The following is a 17,807-nucleotide window of genomic DNA, read 5'->3' on the forward strand; positions in this document are numbered from 1 at the left end:
CTTACAGGAAGGCCATCTGTTTCCCATGGGCCCAGAGAGGGCCTGGAACACAGCAGGTGCTGGGCACACGTGGTTGAAGAGGTGCTGGAACAAAGTAGTGTGGACTTTAGATCCCCAGCTCTACAGCTAAAACATTGCTCTGTCACATGCCATCACCCAACCATTACTGGAAATATGCATACGACCTTCTCTGTGTATTTTAAAGAATGTTTTCTTGAGGTGTCCTTTACATACCACGTGTTTAGTTTGCAAACTCATACACTCAGGAAACCCACATGTGATGACAGACATGCCCATCTCCCCAGAAACCGGCCTGTGATGCTGTCCAGACTGGCCCCTACCACAATCTGATCTTTACTGCTGTAGGGTTCAGTTGTTCCAGAACATCCTATAACCTGAGTCAGAGACTGTGCATTGTACTCTATGTGGCTTCCTTTACTCTGCATCACTGCTTGAGACCCATCCTGCCCCTGCATTTATCAGAAGTCTGCTGCGTGCATGTACCAGTCTGTCCGCTCCCATGATGGGGGGCTTTGGGCTAGTTTGGGTCTGAGCACCAAGAATAAAGCCTCTGTGAACATTCTAACACATTCTCACACAACTCCACCTCCATCTTGGAGTGGAATTTGAGACCCAGGGTCGATGTATATACAGCTTTTTGAGAAACTGCCAAACATGTTTCCAAACTGAACCATCTGGTGTTCCATTGGCAGAAACTGCACACTCCAGGGGAATAGAGCCCCTGCCAACACCCAGTCAGTCCCTTCAAGTCTCTGGCAGTCTCGTGAGTGTGCAGAAGAGCCCCACTGTTAGTCTACTTTGAGCCTCCCCAGGGATGAATGCTGTTGAGCAAGTTTCCTTTCAAATTGCCGTCATGTATCTTCTTTCACAAAGTGCCTGTTCATGAGTCTTGCCCATTTTTGGTTGTTTGTCTTTTTATTACCAACTATAGTGGTTCTGGTGTTATGTAGACACAAGCCTCTGCCTGACATAGTGAACAGATTGTATTATCAGTGTTCCTACTGTCCTGGGGCTTGCTAACTTTCTTAATGCTGTCTCTGGGTGACGCAGTCATTTGGGCATCTGACTTTGGCTCAGGTCATGATCTCACAGTTTGTGGGTTCAAGCCCTGCATCGGGCTCTGTGCTGACAGCTCGGAGTCTGAAGCCTGCTTTAGATTCCGTGTCTCCCTCCCTCCCTCCCTCTCTCTCTCTCTCTCTCTCTCTGTCCCTCTCATGCTCACGCTCTTTGTGTGTGTCTCTCTCTCAAAAATAAATAAAACATTTAAAAAATTAAAAAAAAAAAAACAACCACAGCAAACAGCATGGATTCATTCCATATCTATGAAAGAAAAACATTATTTTATTTATTTCACATTGGAAGAAAAACCAGTATGGTTTCACTTAGGAAGCCTTTTGTTTTCATATTTGCTCATCTACTTGTAATGCATCTGAGCCACCCCGGGCTGATCCACTACCACTGGAATGTGACTCGGCGTGCCAGGGCACTTCCGGCGCAGGTCTGAAAGCAAAGTTTCAGGGTTTTGGAGGAAAGTTTACTGTTTTCTCGATGCCTGGTAAATACCTGAGCCATGGACACATGGTGCTTCTGGGGGACAGGCGGCTGCTGGGCATTCTGTGAAGAGGGTCACATATGGAAAGGCTGCTGTGGGGGACGGAAACAGGATGCAAGACCAGAAGGTGCCTTGAGGTCTGGGTCAAAGGAGGCGCTTTCAGGAGGGCACCGAGAGGCCCACTCGAGAACACATGGCAACAAGGGCTGAACAGCAGAGGCCGCCGCAAGCACGGTGTTAGATAAGGGCGGCATTACCGCCCACGAGGGCCGAGGCCTAAACGTGGAGACTGTCTTTGCGGAACCTTGCGTTGCGGAAGGAAAAGACAATATGCGTCCTCCCCTCCTCATCCAGCCGCGTCACTGTAATCTTCATACCCACGATTCAACTCGGAGCTTCTGTCTGTAAGCAGGTGCCACTGCTATTCAAATGACAGGTAACAACGGCCCTTAACGTCTGCAGGTAGAGAGCCGCGTGTTGACATCAAGGGTGTCAGCGGCAGACGTGCCAGAGCCACGAAGCCAGCAGGCTCCCAGATTCCACGTGGGTCAGCATGGACTCCACCCACCACATCCGACCAGAAAGTGAACAGAAGAGCTGTTTCCTCCTGTGACGATGTCAATGTCAGTGCCAACAGTGGAATGAAATGTCTTCCTGCAGAACCCCACAGCCTGCACTGATGCTGATCTGGACAGAAGGGTCCCGCATGCTGTGCACCTAGGTCCACGGGCACCGGGCTCCCCGCCCTGACTCCCGGGCGCATGCCCTGTGGAGGGCCCACCCTCACGTCCACCCGTGCCAGGGCACGCCGCCATCCCACCACCCTGCCCTGCCTGTCCCCATCTTCCTTGGGAAGCCTCCCTGTGAGGGCCACCTCCCCTCTGTGGCCTCGACTTTCTCGCCGTCAACCTCACAGTTGCACAGCCACCTTGGTTCCTACTCAAACTCTTTACTTCTCTCTAGTGTTGCTTGCTTTACTTCCATTCAATTCTTGTTCCTCTGGGACCTTGGTCCTCCTATCCTATGCCTAAGCTCCACCGATTAATCCTCTGTTGAAACCCTCAGGTGAAGTGTGCGTGTGACGCCAACAGGCTCCCAGCGAGCAGGAGAGGTTCTCCTGGCCCGAGGGCCACACCCAGGGCCCAGTGGCAGAGCGGTCAGTCACTCACCCAGGGAGTGTCCCAACAAACCCGGATCCCAGACACCCTGGGTCAGTGGCCCCGGGTGCTCAAAAGTCCCCGTGAAGTTACTAACAGCAGCCAAAATTACACTGGGCTGGGAACATAGGGAAGAAACAAGTTGACAGGTCATTTTGAACTAGGGCCTGAAACAAAGTCAGCACTAACCAAACTGTTGTCGGAAAGAAGACAGGAAGAAGGCAGGGAGGAAGGGGGCGGGAGGTAGGGTTGGCGTGTGCGTTCAATCCCTCCTTTGAAACACATATTTGGCTGGACCATATGAAGTTGCCCTTCTCACAGATCAAAACCAGCTGCGTGCTGGTAATTTTACACAGCTTAACCTAATGAGGTCAACACCAGGAAGCTACTAGGTACCTGAAAAAGACATCCTTCCAAACGCTGAGTCGTCCATTCCCTGCTTGAAGCCCTTCTTCCAGGCTGATGGGTCTCCAGGTCCAATCCCAGATTTTATCAGCTTCTCCTCTGATAGCCAATCATTTGCAAAACACAAGTAACAGCACCTTTACTGCAAAACACCCGGCGCCTTCCCCCAAGGTCTGAAACACGAAGTCAGTGCTGCTTCAGCTAATGAAAAGCAAAGTCCCCATCTGAAAAGAACACCTCAGAGAATGTCAAAAATGAGCAGAATCTGTTTATTCCAGAATTTGTTTAGACCACCCCTCCACACCCGGCTTGGGCAGCCCGCGATCACATTCCTGCTTTCTTGTCTACAAAAACATGGGTGTGCCAAGAGCGTGTAAACCCCATGACACACACCACATAATAGGAATCACTTTGTCATCCAAATCCCACAAGGGAATCTTCACAGAGGCCTACTTACTGAAACCAGAGCAGGCGGGACACTTTCCCATCAGAGGTCAGGACGCTGCCCCCCCCAGAGGCCAGCGCCCCTCCCCTGCCCCCCGAGCTGGCCCACCAGCTCCCGCCCACCACCACTCTGCCTCCGCTCGCTCCTGCACCCACCACAGACGGCACACCCAATGGGCCACCCCAGCGGCCATGCTGAGGGTCTCAGTCTTCCTTCCTGTAAAATGATGGGTGCCACCTCGAAACAGCCCGGCAGCATCGGGGGAGATGGACAGGTTAACCTACCTTCACAAACTATAAAATGCTTCCGGACCCCACCTCCGCCTCTGCCCTGGCCCTTTCTCCCAGCCAGGTGTCCTCAGAAGCATCGTGGGGCCCCCTTTCTCTGGGCAAGGGCGCCCTCCATCGCCTGCGTCCACCTGTGGGCTCAGGTGTAAAACCGTCAGAACCTCTGTCCTGGCGACACCTCGGAGAGTCGGTGACACTGTTCTCCCGCACGCCCTGGGGTTGGCCAGTTCCCGTTGGCCTCATTCAGTCTATGAACTTTGTGTGTGAACAGAACGCCTTCAAATGGGTTTTCCAAGATGAAATTCCATGACTACCTCCTTCTGATGTAGCTTTTGCCCAATGTTAAGAAAACGAATCTAGTGACAATTCCTACCAAACTCAGCGTTCTCATAAAAATTGGGTAATGAAGTGAAATCAAGTTAAAAGTGAGTTATTTTATTTATTTTTAAAATTTTTTTAATGTTTATTTTTGAAAGCGAGAGACAGAGCGCGAGTGGGGGAGGGGTAGAGAGAGAGGGAGACTCAGAATCTGAAGCGGGCTCCAGGCTCCAAACCGTCAGCACAGAGCCCAACGTGGGGCTTGAATCCACGAACGTGAGGTCACGACCTGAGCCGAAGTGGGACGCTCACCTGACTGAGCCCCCCAGGCGCCCCTCAGTGAGAAGCTCTACATGATGTGTTATTTTACCAGTGCTCTCCGATGGAGGAGGAAGGACCAAACAATCTCACGTTAGTGCACCTGCTTGCTGCTTGAGAAGACACACTGCTATTAATGCCAATGAAGAACACAACACAACACATCCCTTTAGCGAGTCAGCTCCCATGGCACCAACACCCACCGCCTGTCGCAGGCCGGGCCGGGGCGGAGGCGGCCCCAGGTCTCTGTTGTCCACTCTCCCTCTCGTCCCTGCCTCTGGCGGCCACCGGGCCAGCCACTCGGGACGGCCCTCACCTCAGCAATGGCTTTTACAAGCTGATTCTGTCCTGCATTTTCCCTAGTAAAGCTTGGTAATGTTTGGGGTTTTTTTTAACATATTAGTTTTTCTCTAAAATATTATTTGGCTCTTATTACTGACATCCAATAATTTTAAGTTTCTTTTTCTCCAAGTCATATATAAGTGAAATCAGGACTTAATTTGGAGAAAATTCATATAAAAATGCAAACATGTAAGACAAATAATGCTTGCTACGAAAGTTATACAAAGAAGTGGGGTGTTAACGACAGGCAAACGCTCCTGTGCCCGCTGGAGGGACGGTCAGTGGCACGGGTGCTGTGGTTTCCTCAATGTGGAGCTTCCTCAAACATCGACAACAGCACTGCCGTGTTACCCAGCAAGTGCACCTCCGGGAATTCATTCGACGGAACTGAAGGCAAGGTCTTGAGCAGGTCCTCGTATGCCAACAGGGCCCTGGCTCAACTGGGAGGAAGGGCCAAGAAGCCAGGCCGTGTGCAGAGGCCCCGTTCCCCAGGCGGCAGCAGGGCAGGCCTTCAGGAGGCTGCGAGCCCACCATGCCAGCGTGGACCCCCCGCCCCCACCCCACAAAGTCCGGGAGGAAACAAACACTGGGTTACTTTTTATTGAAGAACGTTCTGTTGTAACTTCACCACGTTCTGCACACGAGTGCTGGAGGCCAACTCCGTCTCCAGGAAGGGGGACCATCCCATGGGGCAGGAGACCTTGCCAGCATGAGGGGCACAGGGCGGCAGCGGCTCGGGATCCAGCAGCCTTGGCCGCGTCCCCCTCGCGCCCACGGCGCACCGGACCGCGGTGAGTTATTCGGCCACAAACAGCTGCAGTTTGCCGTCCAGGGTGGTGGTGGCAAGCTGCAATTGAAGACGAAACGTGGTTCAGTCACTTTCATTAGCTGAGGGTCCTGTAAGGTAGGAAGCAAAGGCACTTTCTGCAGGCGTTTGCTTCATTTTCCACTTTCTAGACCACAGAACCGAGTGCGTCAAAAACAGTAAAATCTCCACGTGCAGCAGGTGCTGTATTCTACTCGACGGGTGCGAACCGCATGTCACTGCTGCTCTGATGCTCGAGAGGAGCATCAGGAGAGGACAGGGCGGCCTCCAGACGTGCCCGCCAGCTCTCGGCCACTCCTGCGGGCCGGGCGGCGGGCCACAGCCCAGGGCGGGGGCGGAGGGCGGCTGGCTCGGTGGCGGGGACAGATGGCGGGGGGGGGGGGGGGGGGGGGGGGGGGTAGGGGCAGATGCCCTCCTTCTGCCCCGTTAATGCAGTGAGGTGGGGTCCGCGTCCTGGGGAGCAAATCCAGGCAATGCCCTCCCGCCAGGTCTCCTGCTGTAGGGACACGACTCCACAGACGCCTGTTGGCTCACAACCCCGGAGGCCGGAAGGCGTGCGACCCAGCGTGAGCGGGAGCCCCTCGCCCGGCTGTGGGCGGCCACCCTCCCCCGTCCTCACGTGGCCTTTCCTCCTCGCAGGCCCTGGTTTCTCTCCCTCTGTCAGGCCGCCGGTCCTATCGGACGAGGAACCCACCCTCGGGCCGCCCCCAGCTTTGCCTCCTGAGAGCCCTCCCTGCAGCTGGAGCCACACTGGGGGTCAGGGCCCGACCGTGTGCCCGGGCGAGGGGGGCGGCCCTGCCGTCCACGGCACAGACACAAGCCGCGCCTTCCCACTCTGCTCTCAGCGATACAGACACTCCGCCCCCCACGGCCACTCTCTGTCCACCTCCGCCTGCCTCTGGGCTCGAATGGGGAAATGGGTGCCGGGCACCGACCCTGCGAGTGACCTGAGACCAGGTGGTGAGCACACGGCAGCTCCCACATGGGGCTCGGGCCCCCCCGGCCACGGACCTCATCTTCCCTGGGGTTCTGGTGAAGTCTGAACTTGGCTCGCTACAGAGTCTGGTCTAAGGCGCGGAGCTGGGTCTGTTGCCCCAAGTCCCGCTCTTCATTCTGGGCCGTGAGGGGCTACGTGGGGTGCACGTGGCTGTCCACAGCCAACGGTCACCCCTGCAAGCTCCCGGTGGCTCTTAGCGTCCTGGGTCCACCAGCACTGGCTCGGCTTACCTCACAGACCCCCAGTGGTCTCTTTCCCGCCAAATGGCAGTGGATTTTATCATTAGAGATACACGATGGGGTGGGGGCTGATTAACAAACGAATAAAAACAGAGACTTTCATTCCAAGGCTAAGGAAGTGGTTACAAACCCACGGTTTGAAGACTGTCCTTAGAACCGGGCTCCAGAGGCAGGACCCAGAGCGGCCGACACATAGGCTTCTTGGCTCGTGAACGGCTCCACGCAGGGTCATTTAAACAGCAGGACCTGGCCAGATGCACCACGACCTCACCTGTCATTTCCACATGGACCCAACGCAGGTGTGCTGTGTGGTATTTGTAAGCGGCCGCGCGGAAATTCTGCATTTCGACGCATTGCACAAATCGCCGCGTGGCCCTCCGGTGGGACTTCAACTCCAATCAACTCACTCTCTTGCCCAGAGAAGGCACGCAACCCCCACCTACGAATCTTCTCTTCCTTCAAACGACACAATCGGCACCAGAGCCCTTGCCCCGCGGTACCTCAGCGCCGCCTTCCCGCCATGTCCCGCCGGCCACCACACTAGCTGAGGTTCTGGGCTCCTCCCGGAGCCGCGCGGACTCGCGCCCGAGCCCACCTTGCAAACGTCTGCCAATTCAGCCCCACCAAGTGGCTGCGCGACCCCTTCGGTGTTACGGTCCAGAATCTAAACCACATCCGCGGGGTCGGGCGCTTCGGTCTCGGGTGCGGATCTGTGCCTCTCTGGGGGCGTGGAAACGTCCTCGAGCCTATCTCTCTCCTTCCCCGTGTCTCGGGCATGCTCCCAGAGCCTTCCACAACTGATCTTTCCTACCTTCCCACGCTGGGTTGTTACCGCTGTTACGGTACGGGAATTCGACACAACTTGGATATTTGAACCACTGTACTTTCGGTATCTTTGCCGCTATTTTGGGACAGCGCCCTCGGTCGGGCCACAGCCGGGCTGAGCCCACCGGCCGCGCCAAGAACAAGATGATGTGCGGGGGAGCAGCGTGTACTTTTGTGACCTTTGGGTTTTAAAAGCCTCTGCCTCAGAATACGTAAAACATCCATTAATAGAGTCAATAGGAGACTTTGCTGCTTCCGTCCCCGCAGATCTAGAAACTGCCGGGCTGGGAGGAAGAGAGGAGGACAGGTGCAAGCCCTCCGACTCCATGGGTCCCCACAGAGGTCCGGGAACCCGCCTTTGCCCAGAATCCTTCCCTGCGGAAGCAGGTGCCAGGCACCCAGACGGCCACGGGGGCCCCGCCCGGAGCACGAGCCACGAGGCAGCGGACCCCGTGCGGCGCGGGGGGCAGATGGGCCGTGGAGCTCCCGCCGCCCCGTGCCCTGGCCCTGGGCCCGAGACGCCGCACGGCGGGCCCAGCCCACCGAGGTCTGCGCAGACACGGCCCGGGGGGGGGGCCACCGATGAGGGCCTGTCTTCCGGCTCATCGGGTGTGCTCCAGCAAGGCCCCGACACCCGGGAGCCTGTCTTAGATCGGGCCAGGGGACAAACGACCACGGTCTGGAGCCCAGGAGACCCAGGTCAGCAGGCACGGCGGGTTCTAGGGGCTCCGGGTTGCAGACTTCCGGTGCGGCCCTCACCTGGGGGAAGGGGCCACGGCCCACTCTGGGGCTGCTGTGGGGCACTGAGCCGGTTCCTGAGGGCTCCACCTCACGACAGTCCCCCCCCCAACACGACGCACCTCACGACAGTCCCCCCCTGACACGACGCACCTCACGACAGTCTCCCCTCCCAACACGACGCACCTCACGACAGTCCCCCCCTAACACGACGCACCTCACGACAGTCCCCCCGCAACACGACGCACCTCATGACAGTCCCCCCCCAACACGACGCAACTCACGACAGTCCCCCCCCAACACGACGCACCTCACGACAGTCCCCCTCCTAACATGACGCACCTCACAACAGTCTCCCCCCCCAACACGACGCACCTCACGACAGTCCCCCCCCCAACACGACGCACCTCACGACAGTCCCCCCCCAACACGACGCACCTCACGACAGTCCCCCCTCCTAACATGACGCACCTCACAACAGTCTCCCCCCCCAACACGACGCACCTCACGACAGTCCCCCCCCAACACGACGCACCTCACGACAGTCCCCCCCCAACACGACGCACCTCACGACAGTCCCCCCTCCTAACATGACGCACCTCACGACAGTCCCCCCTCCTAACACGATGCACCTCACGACAGTCCCCCCTCCTAACATGACGCACCTCACGACAGTCCCCCCCTCCTAACACGACGTACCTCATGATAGTCTCCCCCCCCCAACACGACGCACCTCACGACAGTCCCCCCCTCCTAACACGACGCACCTCACGACAGTCCCCCCCCCCTCCAACAGGACGCACTGGGGCTTGGCCTTCCACCTCTGGGGGGTGGAGGGGGACAAGAACCCCGGTGGGGGTTTGGGATAGTGGGGAGTCACACTTGCTCAGTCCACAAGCAGGGGCGCAGGGCACAGACACACACCTGAGTGCGTCTGCCGAGACTGACGCCCGTCACAGACACCATGTCTGCTCGGTGGTCTCCGTGAACCACTCTGGCTCCGGTCCTGTGTCTCCTCCACCCCCTTCACGACCCGAGGGCTTGGCTCGCACACACTGTGATGCGCCTGCAGCCGCCCCGAAGCTCGGCACCTCGTCCCCCTCAGGAAACGCATCCCCAGATCACCTCAGCTTCACTAAAACCATCAGTTTTCTTCTTAGAATTGTTGGGTTCAAGACGTCCCGGTAATCTCCTAGGCGATGAGCCATCGGCCTGGCAACAGCTCCCTGGGAGGACGTTTTCTCGTCGTTGACGCTGACCGACGTTCGCTTCCATGAATGATTAAGTGAATGAAACGTCAGAAACGCAGAAATAACAATAAGCGCGATTTCTGGGCGCTCGCAGCCCACAGGCAGTGCCCCGTGTGGTGGAGGTCTCCACTGACACCGATTAGAAGATTGGAATCAGTCGAGATATCCTGCCCGAAAGGACACCGGTGGGGCCATCAGAGGCAGGGCAGAGGCGTTCAGACTTTCATTACTCGGTTAAAACGTTAAATCCTCTCCGGAGTTTCCGTGTGCTATGAACCCGGACATATGTGTGCTATGAGGTCAGACCTTGGTCCTACCATACATTTGTCATCCAGTACGGGGCAAGTGCCCTCTCTCGACCTCTGTTTGGGATGAACACCAGGTGACATGACCGAGCCAGGAGTCAGAAGGGCCGTATCGGTTCTTGCATGTAGCGCACCTGCCAGAACCAGACGCCCGGGCGCACTCGGGGGTCACCACATTGGCATCGGTGTGGGACCGAACAGAGAAAGGACAGATACAAAACTCTGCAGTTTTCAGACCGAGTATACAACTTACATAACCCAAGAGAAACAGACTGATGCTTCCAGTTCAGACTGTGGCCTGAGAATGTGTATTGTTTTGGAAGGAGAACTTAGTTCTTATTTCAAAGAAACGGTTAAAAGAAAGTCAGATTTCACACTGGAGCAAAACTTCACTTGCTCACAAGTCCCCAAATAATCTTACACTCACGGACACGTGTTAAATTTATTTTAAAATTTCTCTTTCCTTGAACTGTATCAGAGACGATGATGAACCACACACATCTGGGACCAAAAACAAAAAAAATGAGGTTTATCTGTTCTAAATACCTCAGTCTGCAAAACACTGCTACAAATCTCATACTAATGACATCTTACAACATTAATAACCCTTTCTTAGAACAGATCTTCAAACAACAGAAAAATAACTTTCAGATGGCTGAGTCACTTCTATATCCAAACTTTTGAACCGTTAGGAAAAGCAACAGTGTCCGGGGGATAAACACAGTAGCTCTGAGTCCTGTGAGTTTCGTTTGAATTTGGCGAGGAATTCCACCTCTGAAGGTCAGGCCTTCATCCGTGTAAACGGGACACAAGCAGTGTGTCCCCGGCTGTCTGCATCAGTGGGTCCCTGCGGTCTGGGTGCCCTGTGGGGCTGGGGCTGCACGGGAAGCACCACGGCAGGAAGATGGCACGCGAGCGAGAGAGGTTTGTCTAAACACACGGGATGCGAGACGAGTCCCTCTGGAGCCACGTGGCCATGCTGAACCGAGAAGGGGGACGGGGAGATTCTCCCCACTGCTCTGCCTGGAGAGACGTGTGACTCACTTTCTTGGTGGTGAGGGACAGAAAGCCAGCTTGGACGAGTTGAGTAGAAAGGCATTTTATTATATGGTTATTGGAATGTCTAAAGGTGCTCAACAAAAAAATGGATTTTGGAGTCAGGAAAAGCCACAGCTGTGGACAGATGGCAACAGAAGTCTCATCTCACTTATGCTACTGGCCTTCAGCTTCGGCCACTGCTTTCTCTGAGTTCCAGCTTCAAAGTGTGGCCTACGCAGGGTCAGGTGTTGAGTCTTTGCTGCTCCCGTGACAACCACATGGGTGGAAAGTCTGAGAAAGGCAGTGAGACAGAAAGATAAACTATGAGGGACAGGGACGAGTCCTTTCCTTCAATAAAATCGGGACGTCCCATGAGAGTGAATGCATGCATCCCACTGCTGCAGGGGCACTGACCTCACCATAGCTCTTGCAAGGTCGAGGGTGGTGACTACTGAAGGGACCAGCACTCTGAGGCTTGGACAGGTGTCATTCATGCATGTGGCTGAGCTGCAGGAAAATAGCGACAAGCCTGGAAAGGGAAATGACAGCCAGAGGGACAAGTTTATGACATCACTTTCTGCCCAAGGAAATCGGTCTCTGTGACAGCAAAGTGTGTGTGTGCTGGAGGGGGATCTCAGGCTTTAATCACCATATGGACACAGAAGGTGAGGACTCAGGGTCTCATGATAAAGGGAGTTGGGCCAAAAACCCCGCACGAAGCCAGAAGATTCACACGTTTAGACCTGAGTGAAGCACGGACAAGAAAGGGCATCCAGACAGCAGGGAGATGAGATGTCTCAGCCTGAGGTGAGGAAATCACCTCCAAATCCATAACAGAGGGCTGCCTAACAGGGAGTTTGCAGTTTTAGCTTGTGCTCTGTGATAAAAGGAAATCCATATCAAGAAACTAACCAAAAAAAAAAAAAAAAAAGTGGTCTCAGCTACTGATATTCCTGGAGCACCCAGCAGAGCAAACCTAAGAACCCCCAGACCACTCCTCCACTAAAGCCTTGCAGGACCCTCAAGGTAAGCTCTGCTAAAGGGGATCTCTGGATGTTTTCCCATGAACGAGAGTCAGTGGACACAATGCCAGCAGGAAGGAGTACTGAATACTGTAGACGACAGAGCCATCACATGTGTCTTCAAATCAGTATGTTGAAAATGGCTAGGAACACAATAAAAGAATAAGCTGTCATAATAAAGAACTGGAAGACTGAAGACAACCAAAGTGAAGCTAGAAATAAGAGTAGGGCAACGGAACGTAAACTTCCGATTGGTGGGTTAAGACCTGGTTAGAGACAGCTGAAGAGTGGACTTGTGAACTGGAAGACAGGTGTGAAGAAATCACACAGAATGCAGCTCATAGAGTTGAGAGGATGGGAAATATGAAGGAGACTTTAGATGGCAGACCAAGTCCAAATATTCACTTACAAGAAGTTCCAAGGACGCCCGGGTGGCTTATCGACTCTTGATTTTGGCTCAGGTCATGATCTCAGGGTCATGAAACGGAGCCCTGCATCAGGCTCCACGCTGGGTATGGAGCCTGCTTAAGGTTTTCTCTCCCCCCGCCCCCACCTCTCTCTCAAAAAATAAGAGTAAGAGTAAGAAAATAAGAATAAAAATAAAATAAAATGAGTTCTGAAAGGCGAGAACAATGAGACTGGACAAGAGAAAATATTTGAAGGGATAATGGCCAGAATTATCCAGAATTAAGGAAAAATCAAATAGTCATTGAGGGAACAAAATGAGTTCTAGGAAAGATAAAAAATAATAAACCCACAACTACGTTTATATTAAGTCTCCAGGACAGTACCCACAACAATCTTTCTCAACTGGTGGCCTCATCCTGAATCTCTATCACATGGAGTGGGCTTACGTAAATACGGGCAGCCATCCCCACTCACAGAGAAGGCAGGTGAGGCACAAAGGTGACACCAAAACACAGGCTCCCAGTGACTCTGAGGCATATCAGGAATTAAGGTCCGTTTTATACATATTACTCATTTTTCAATTTTAAATATTACTGCCAGTAATATTTACTTCATTTAATTACTTCATTAAAAATAAATTTTTAATTTTCAGGAAAACAGAAGTCATCAAATTTTTTGTCTCATGTTTTATACTTCCAAGTTTTTTAAGTTTTGTTGAAATCTTTCCCAAGCATACATCACAAAGCTATTCTACAGTTTCCTCTATTTAGTTATAGTTTTACCTTTCACATCTGGATATTGAAATCATTAGGTGTATGCACGTTTAAATAAAAATAGGGTTTTTTTCACTATAAAGACCTATTTTCCCTAAACACTGTACCAAATAATCCATCTTTTCTCCATTGTTTCATGGTGCCATATTACTATGTATTAAGTCCCCAAATATACATGGGTCTATCTCTGAATTCTCTATTATGTTCTTTTGGCTTTATTTCAGCTCTTGAATCAATGATACATTATTTCTATGGTCTCATATTTCTTATTATCTGATAAAGAAAATATAAAGTTGACTTAGCCTTTTATGGATCTTTTTTCTCCAATGAATGTTTTTTGGGATAAGTTTATTGAATCCTGCTGGAATTTTGATTAAGACTTGCAATAAAGGGGCGCCTAGTGGCTCAGTCGGTTGGGCGTCCGGCTTCGGCTCAGGTCATGATCTCACGGTCTGTGGGTTCGAGCCCCGCATCGGGCTCTGTGCTGACAGCTCGGAGCCTGGAGCCTGCTTCGGATTCTGTGTCTCCCTCTCTCTCTGCCCCTCCCCCACTTGTGCTCTGTCTCTCTCTGTCTGTCAAAAATAAATAAATGTAAAAATTGCGGAAGGGGGGCCGCCGGGGTGGCTCAGTCAGGTGAGAGTCCAACTTTGGCTCAGGACGTGATCTCACGGTTCGTGAGTTTGAGCCCCACATCAGGCTCTGTGCTGACAGCTCGGAGCCTGGAGCCTGCTTCAGATTCTGTGTCTCCCTCTCTCTCTGCCTCACCCCCACTCATGCTCTCTCTCTGTCTCAAAAATAAAAATAAACATTAAAAATTTTTTAAAAAAAGATTTGCAATAAATTTATAAATTAGTAAAGAACTGGCATTCTTATATTAAGTTATAACTTAAACTATGAAAGGATATGGAATATTATTCAGAACTTCTACACAGTTTATTAGCATTTTAAAGTTTTCTCCATAGTTTTCTCCATTGTTTTTCTCAGTTAAGCTCCTAAAGTGTTATTTGTTGTTATTATAAAGGAAATCTTATTTTTATTTTAATTTCAGTTAGTTATTACTGATAATTTGATTGTTGTAACTAGATATTACATGTGGCAACCTTGGTGAATTACACCAGTTCTAAGAGTTTAATGATTCTATTAGATTTTCCAGTTAAATGAATCAAATCATCTGCAAACAATGAGAGTTTTGTCTCTCCTCCTCCAAGGCTTTTTACTCTCATTTGTTTCTCTTTCTTTGTTTTATCATTCAGAATATCCAATATTATGTTAAAAGAGTTGTGAAAGTAGTTATCCTTGTCATATGCCTGGTTTTAAAGAGAATGAATGTAAAATCTCTGTACTAGGTATAATATTTTCTATAAATATTAGCATATAACCTTTACCAGATTAAGAATCTCCTTTCTATTCCTACTTTGGTAGACTTTCTTTTAATCCTAAACAGTAATGAATTTAAATGCTTTTTCGGCATCTACTGAGAGAATACAAAATATCTCCTCTGTATCAAAGTGGTGATTGAGTCACTAGCTTTTCCAATGTCGAACCAATCTTGTATTTGGAGATAAATCCTACTTAATCAAGATGCATTTTTAAGTGCACAGTTAAATCCAGTTGGCCAGGTTCTATTTTGGATCCACATAGATTTGTCTATAACTGAATCTGGCATATGATCACATTGCATTGTGTTTAGCGGGTGTTAGAACAAAAAAATACCCTACTCTCACTGTGAAACCAGGGGGATTCTTACACATTCAGTGCTGATGGAAGGCAAAATGAGATGGCCACGTGGAAAACGTCTTGGCAGTTTCTTATAAAATAAAGCATACACTTCACATACAACCCAGAAAGTCCATATGTAAGTTATTTATCCAGAAAACTAAAAACATACGTTGGCACAAAGAACTGTTCACGAACGTTTCTGTAGCTTTACTCATAATCCACAAAAGCTGGAAAACCCAAACCTTCCAAACTGGTATAAACCAGTGTGAAATGTACGACGGGACACACCAGTCAGACATGCAGCCATATAAAAAGTCTCACGACCACCATCCTGCATGAAAGGATAAACACACCAAACACGTGGTGTATTTATTATTCAAAGTACTGTATGTGACTTCCTGAAAAGACATAAGGAACAGAAATCAAATCAGTGGCTGGGGTCGGAAGAAAAAGTCGAGTACGAAGGGACTCACAGTACCTGGGTGGGGGGAGCGTCTCCGTCCTGACCCTGGAGGGACCTAGGCGGGGAAACATCTCCAGCTTGACTGTGGTGCAGGTTGTATGGCCATATATCCATCTGTCACCTCTTATTTAATTTCAAACCCCATCAGATGAACTCTACTCTGTATAAACGATTTATCATTAAACCTTAATTTAAAAATATAATAAATGCCACCATATAGGACTAAGTGAAGTAGATAACAGGAGCTGCCAAAGATTGTTGAAAATAAATGACATCCAAAATATCTATGGGTATAAAACAATAAGCCTTTGTGTCGTCAGCCATGTGAAAGCTAGAAGTAGCCATGTTTGTATCTCAGGCGAGATTCGCTTCTACAGAAATACTTCACCTGAAGAACTAAGAGTGCTACGTCATCAGCTAGATTTTATAAAGCTCTGGGTGTTTGCACGCAACACATAAAAGACTACTTTTTAACATCACACATCTTATGTTCATACAATAGAGAAATCCTGACAAATGATTAATGGCCAGAGGTGAGAAAAATTTGGTTTCCATAACTGAATAATGCAGGAGGAAGCAGACAAGATTCTGGGTTGTAACTCCAGACTCCCGCTCGTGCTCGGTGCACACCTGGGCGCTCGTGCTCGGTGCACACCTAAGTGAAATCCAGCTCTAACGACACATGTTGCTAAATCGCTTCATGTTTGCTCATCATCCTCAAACCTCACGCAGGCTCCACGTGTCCTGACTTCCTCCACTCGGAGGCATGTTTCCAAATGTCTAGACTCCTTTTTCTCCACGTTTCCCCAAGCACTGGGACCTTTTCTTGCTCACCGAGGACCACCTCCCGGGCGTGCAGCAGGCGGGGCAGACCACACAGCTCTGCCTCCGAGATTTTGTCGTCTAAACAACAGGTTTGAAAGTAGCCACTTTTCCCCAAACTCAAGCCTCTCTGGAACCTTCCTACTTTCGCCGTCAGTAATAGAAGACAGAGAGCTCAGAATGGCTTGGCCAGGCTGCACTCACACCACCTCGTGCAACCTCAGGAGCCTTGGTGTCTTCATCCCAAGATGGGGATAATCACAGCGTCCACTTCAAGGGCCTGAGAACGAGGCTAGAACTCTGCCGGCACACGGGAAGCGCTATCGCTCCTATAGTGTAAATACCACCCTCCTCCAGGACAAGCCGGCACACGTCCCCTCCACGGTGGGGAGAACGCGGGAAGAGCCACGTATAACTCCAGATTCTGCATGTGAGCTCCATGTACGGCTGAAGGAGAGGAGAAAGAAGCACTTCTTAGAGAGGAGGAGCTCCAGGTTGAAACGCAAGGTGAGGCCACCAAACGTGGCTGTGTTGGACATCAGCCCTGAAGCCCGCCTGGGGTCTGACCCGTTCCTCTGGGCTTCCCGGTGGGAGGCCGGCCGGCCCCCGGGGAGCAGAGGGAGGCGCACCTATGAGAGGGGCCCAGTCTCCGTCCCTGCCGCTGGAGGCAACGAGGACGCCACAGGAACGCCAAGAGAGGAACCACGCACTACGGGGAATCCACATCGGTAACTCCCGTGACCGGAGACGGCCGTCCGTCTTCACGGACACTTCACCTAACACAACAGGCGTGAAGGGAGACAAAACCCAGACGCGCCACTGGAATGAAGAGAGGAATTCATCATTTACTCGTGACAGACTTGGATTCCCGCCCCTGAGAACACGTGCTTGTGCGTGGAAAAGCCACGCCAGACTCTGGCACAGCCGCTGTTTCTCTCTATGCGTGAAAGGTGCCAGGATTTACCTTTTTGTGTGCTTGGGGAGATCTCTGTAGTGGGGGGAAAGGTCTGAAATTCCTTCACAAAGAAACTACTGTTCAGCGTCCTCCAGCAGACGAAGAAATGTAGAAATGAGACTCTCCAGTGTCTCCTGAAGCAAGATTTGAAGACGATAACCCACACTGCCATTCTTCCCCAACTTCCTCGAACGCGACCAGGCAGCAAAGTCAGCCCACGGCAACGTGGGAACCACTGGTGCGCGGCCGGCTCAAACTGCCTTTCTTTACGTGCGCGGCACAGTGTGCTGGTGTAGATCTCGCTCAACCCAGGACTAACCCCCTCGTCCTGTGACATTTCCGAATTTTGTCTGTTTGGTGGTCGGCAAATAATGGAAAGGCGAGCTCTCCAGCCCCCTCTTCCCCTTAACCTCGTAAACGAGACTCGGAAGCCAGGAGGAAGTCAAAGTGGTAAGACCAACAGTCCCGCTGTGATCGCAGCGCAGACGAGGCGGAGGCCCACGCCGGCGGACCGGTTACTAGTCACGTAACCTCAGCTGAATCATCTGCTCTGTCTGCACCTCGGTTTTACCATCTGCCAAG

At 51.7% G+C, this 17,807-nt stretch overlaps 1 protein-coding gene across 3 annotated transcripts in view; it reads right to left on the reverse strand.

The window, feature by feature from the left end:
• Positions 1–4,484: 4,484 nt before the first annotated feature.
• The window catches only part of WDR27 (WD repeat domain 27), a 153,532-nt gene continuing 140,209 nt past the window's right edge, over positions 4,485–17,807 (reverse strand). For all 3 annotated transcript variants that reach the window (XM_042940322.1, XM_042940319.1, XM_042940320.1), the window contains one exon: positions 4,485–5,742. In XM_042940322.1, the coding sequence (XP_042796256.1) occupies positions 5,470–5,742 (273 nt within the window). In that variant the 3' untranslated portion in view covers positions 4,485–5,469. The remainder of the gene's footprint in view (positions 5,743–17,807) is intronic.

This window comes from Panthera leo, chromosome B2 (assembly GCF_018350215.1).
Source record: "Panthera leo isolate Ple1 chromosome B2, P.leo_Ple1_pat1.1, whole genome shotgun sequence".
NCBI classification, from domain to species: Eukaryota; Metazoa; Chordata; class Mammalia; order Carnivora; family Felidae; genus Panthera; species Panthera leo.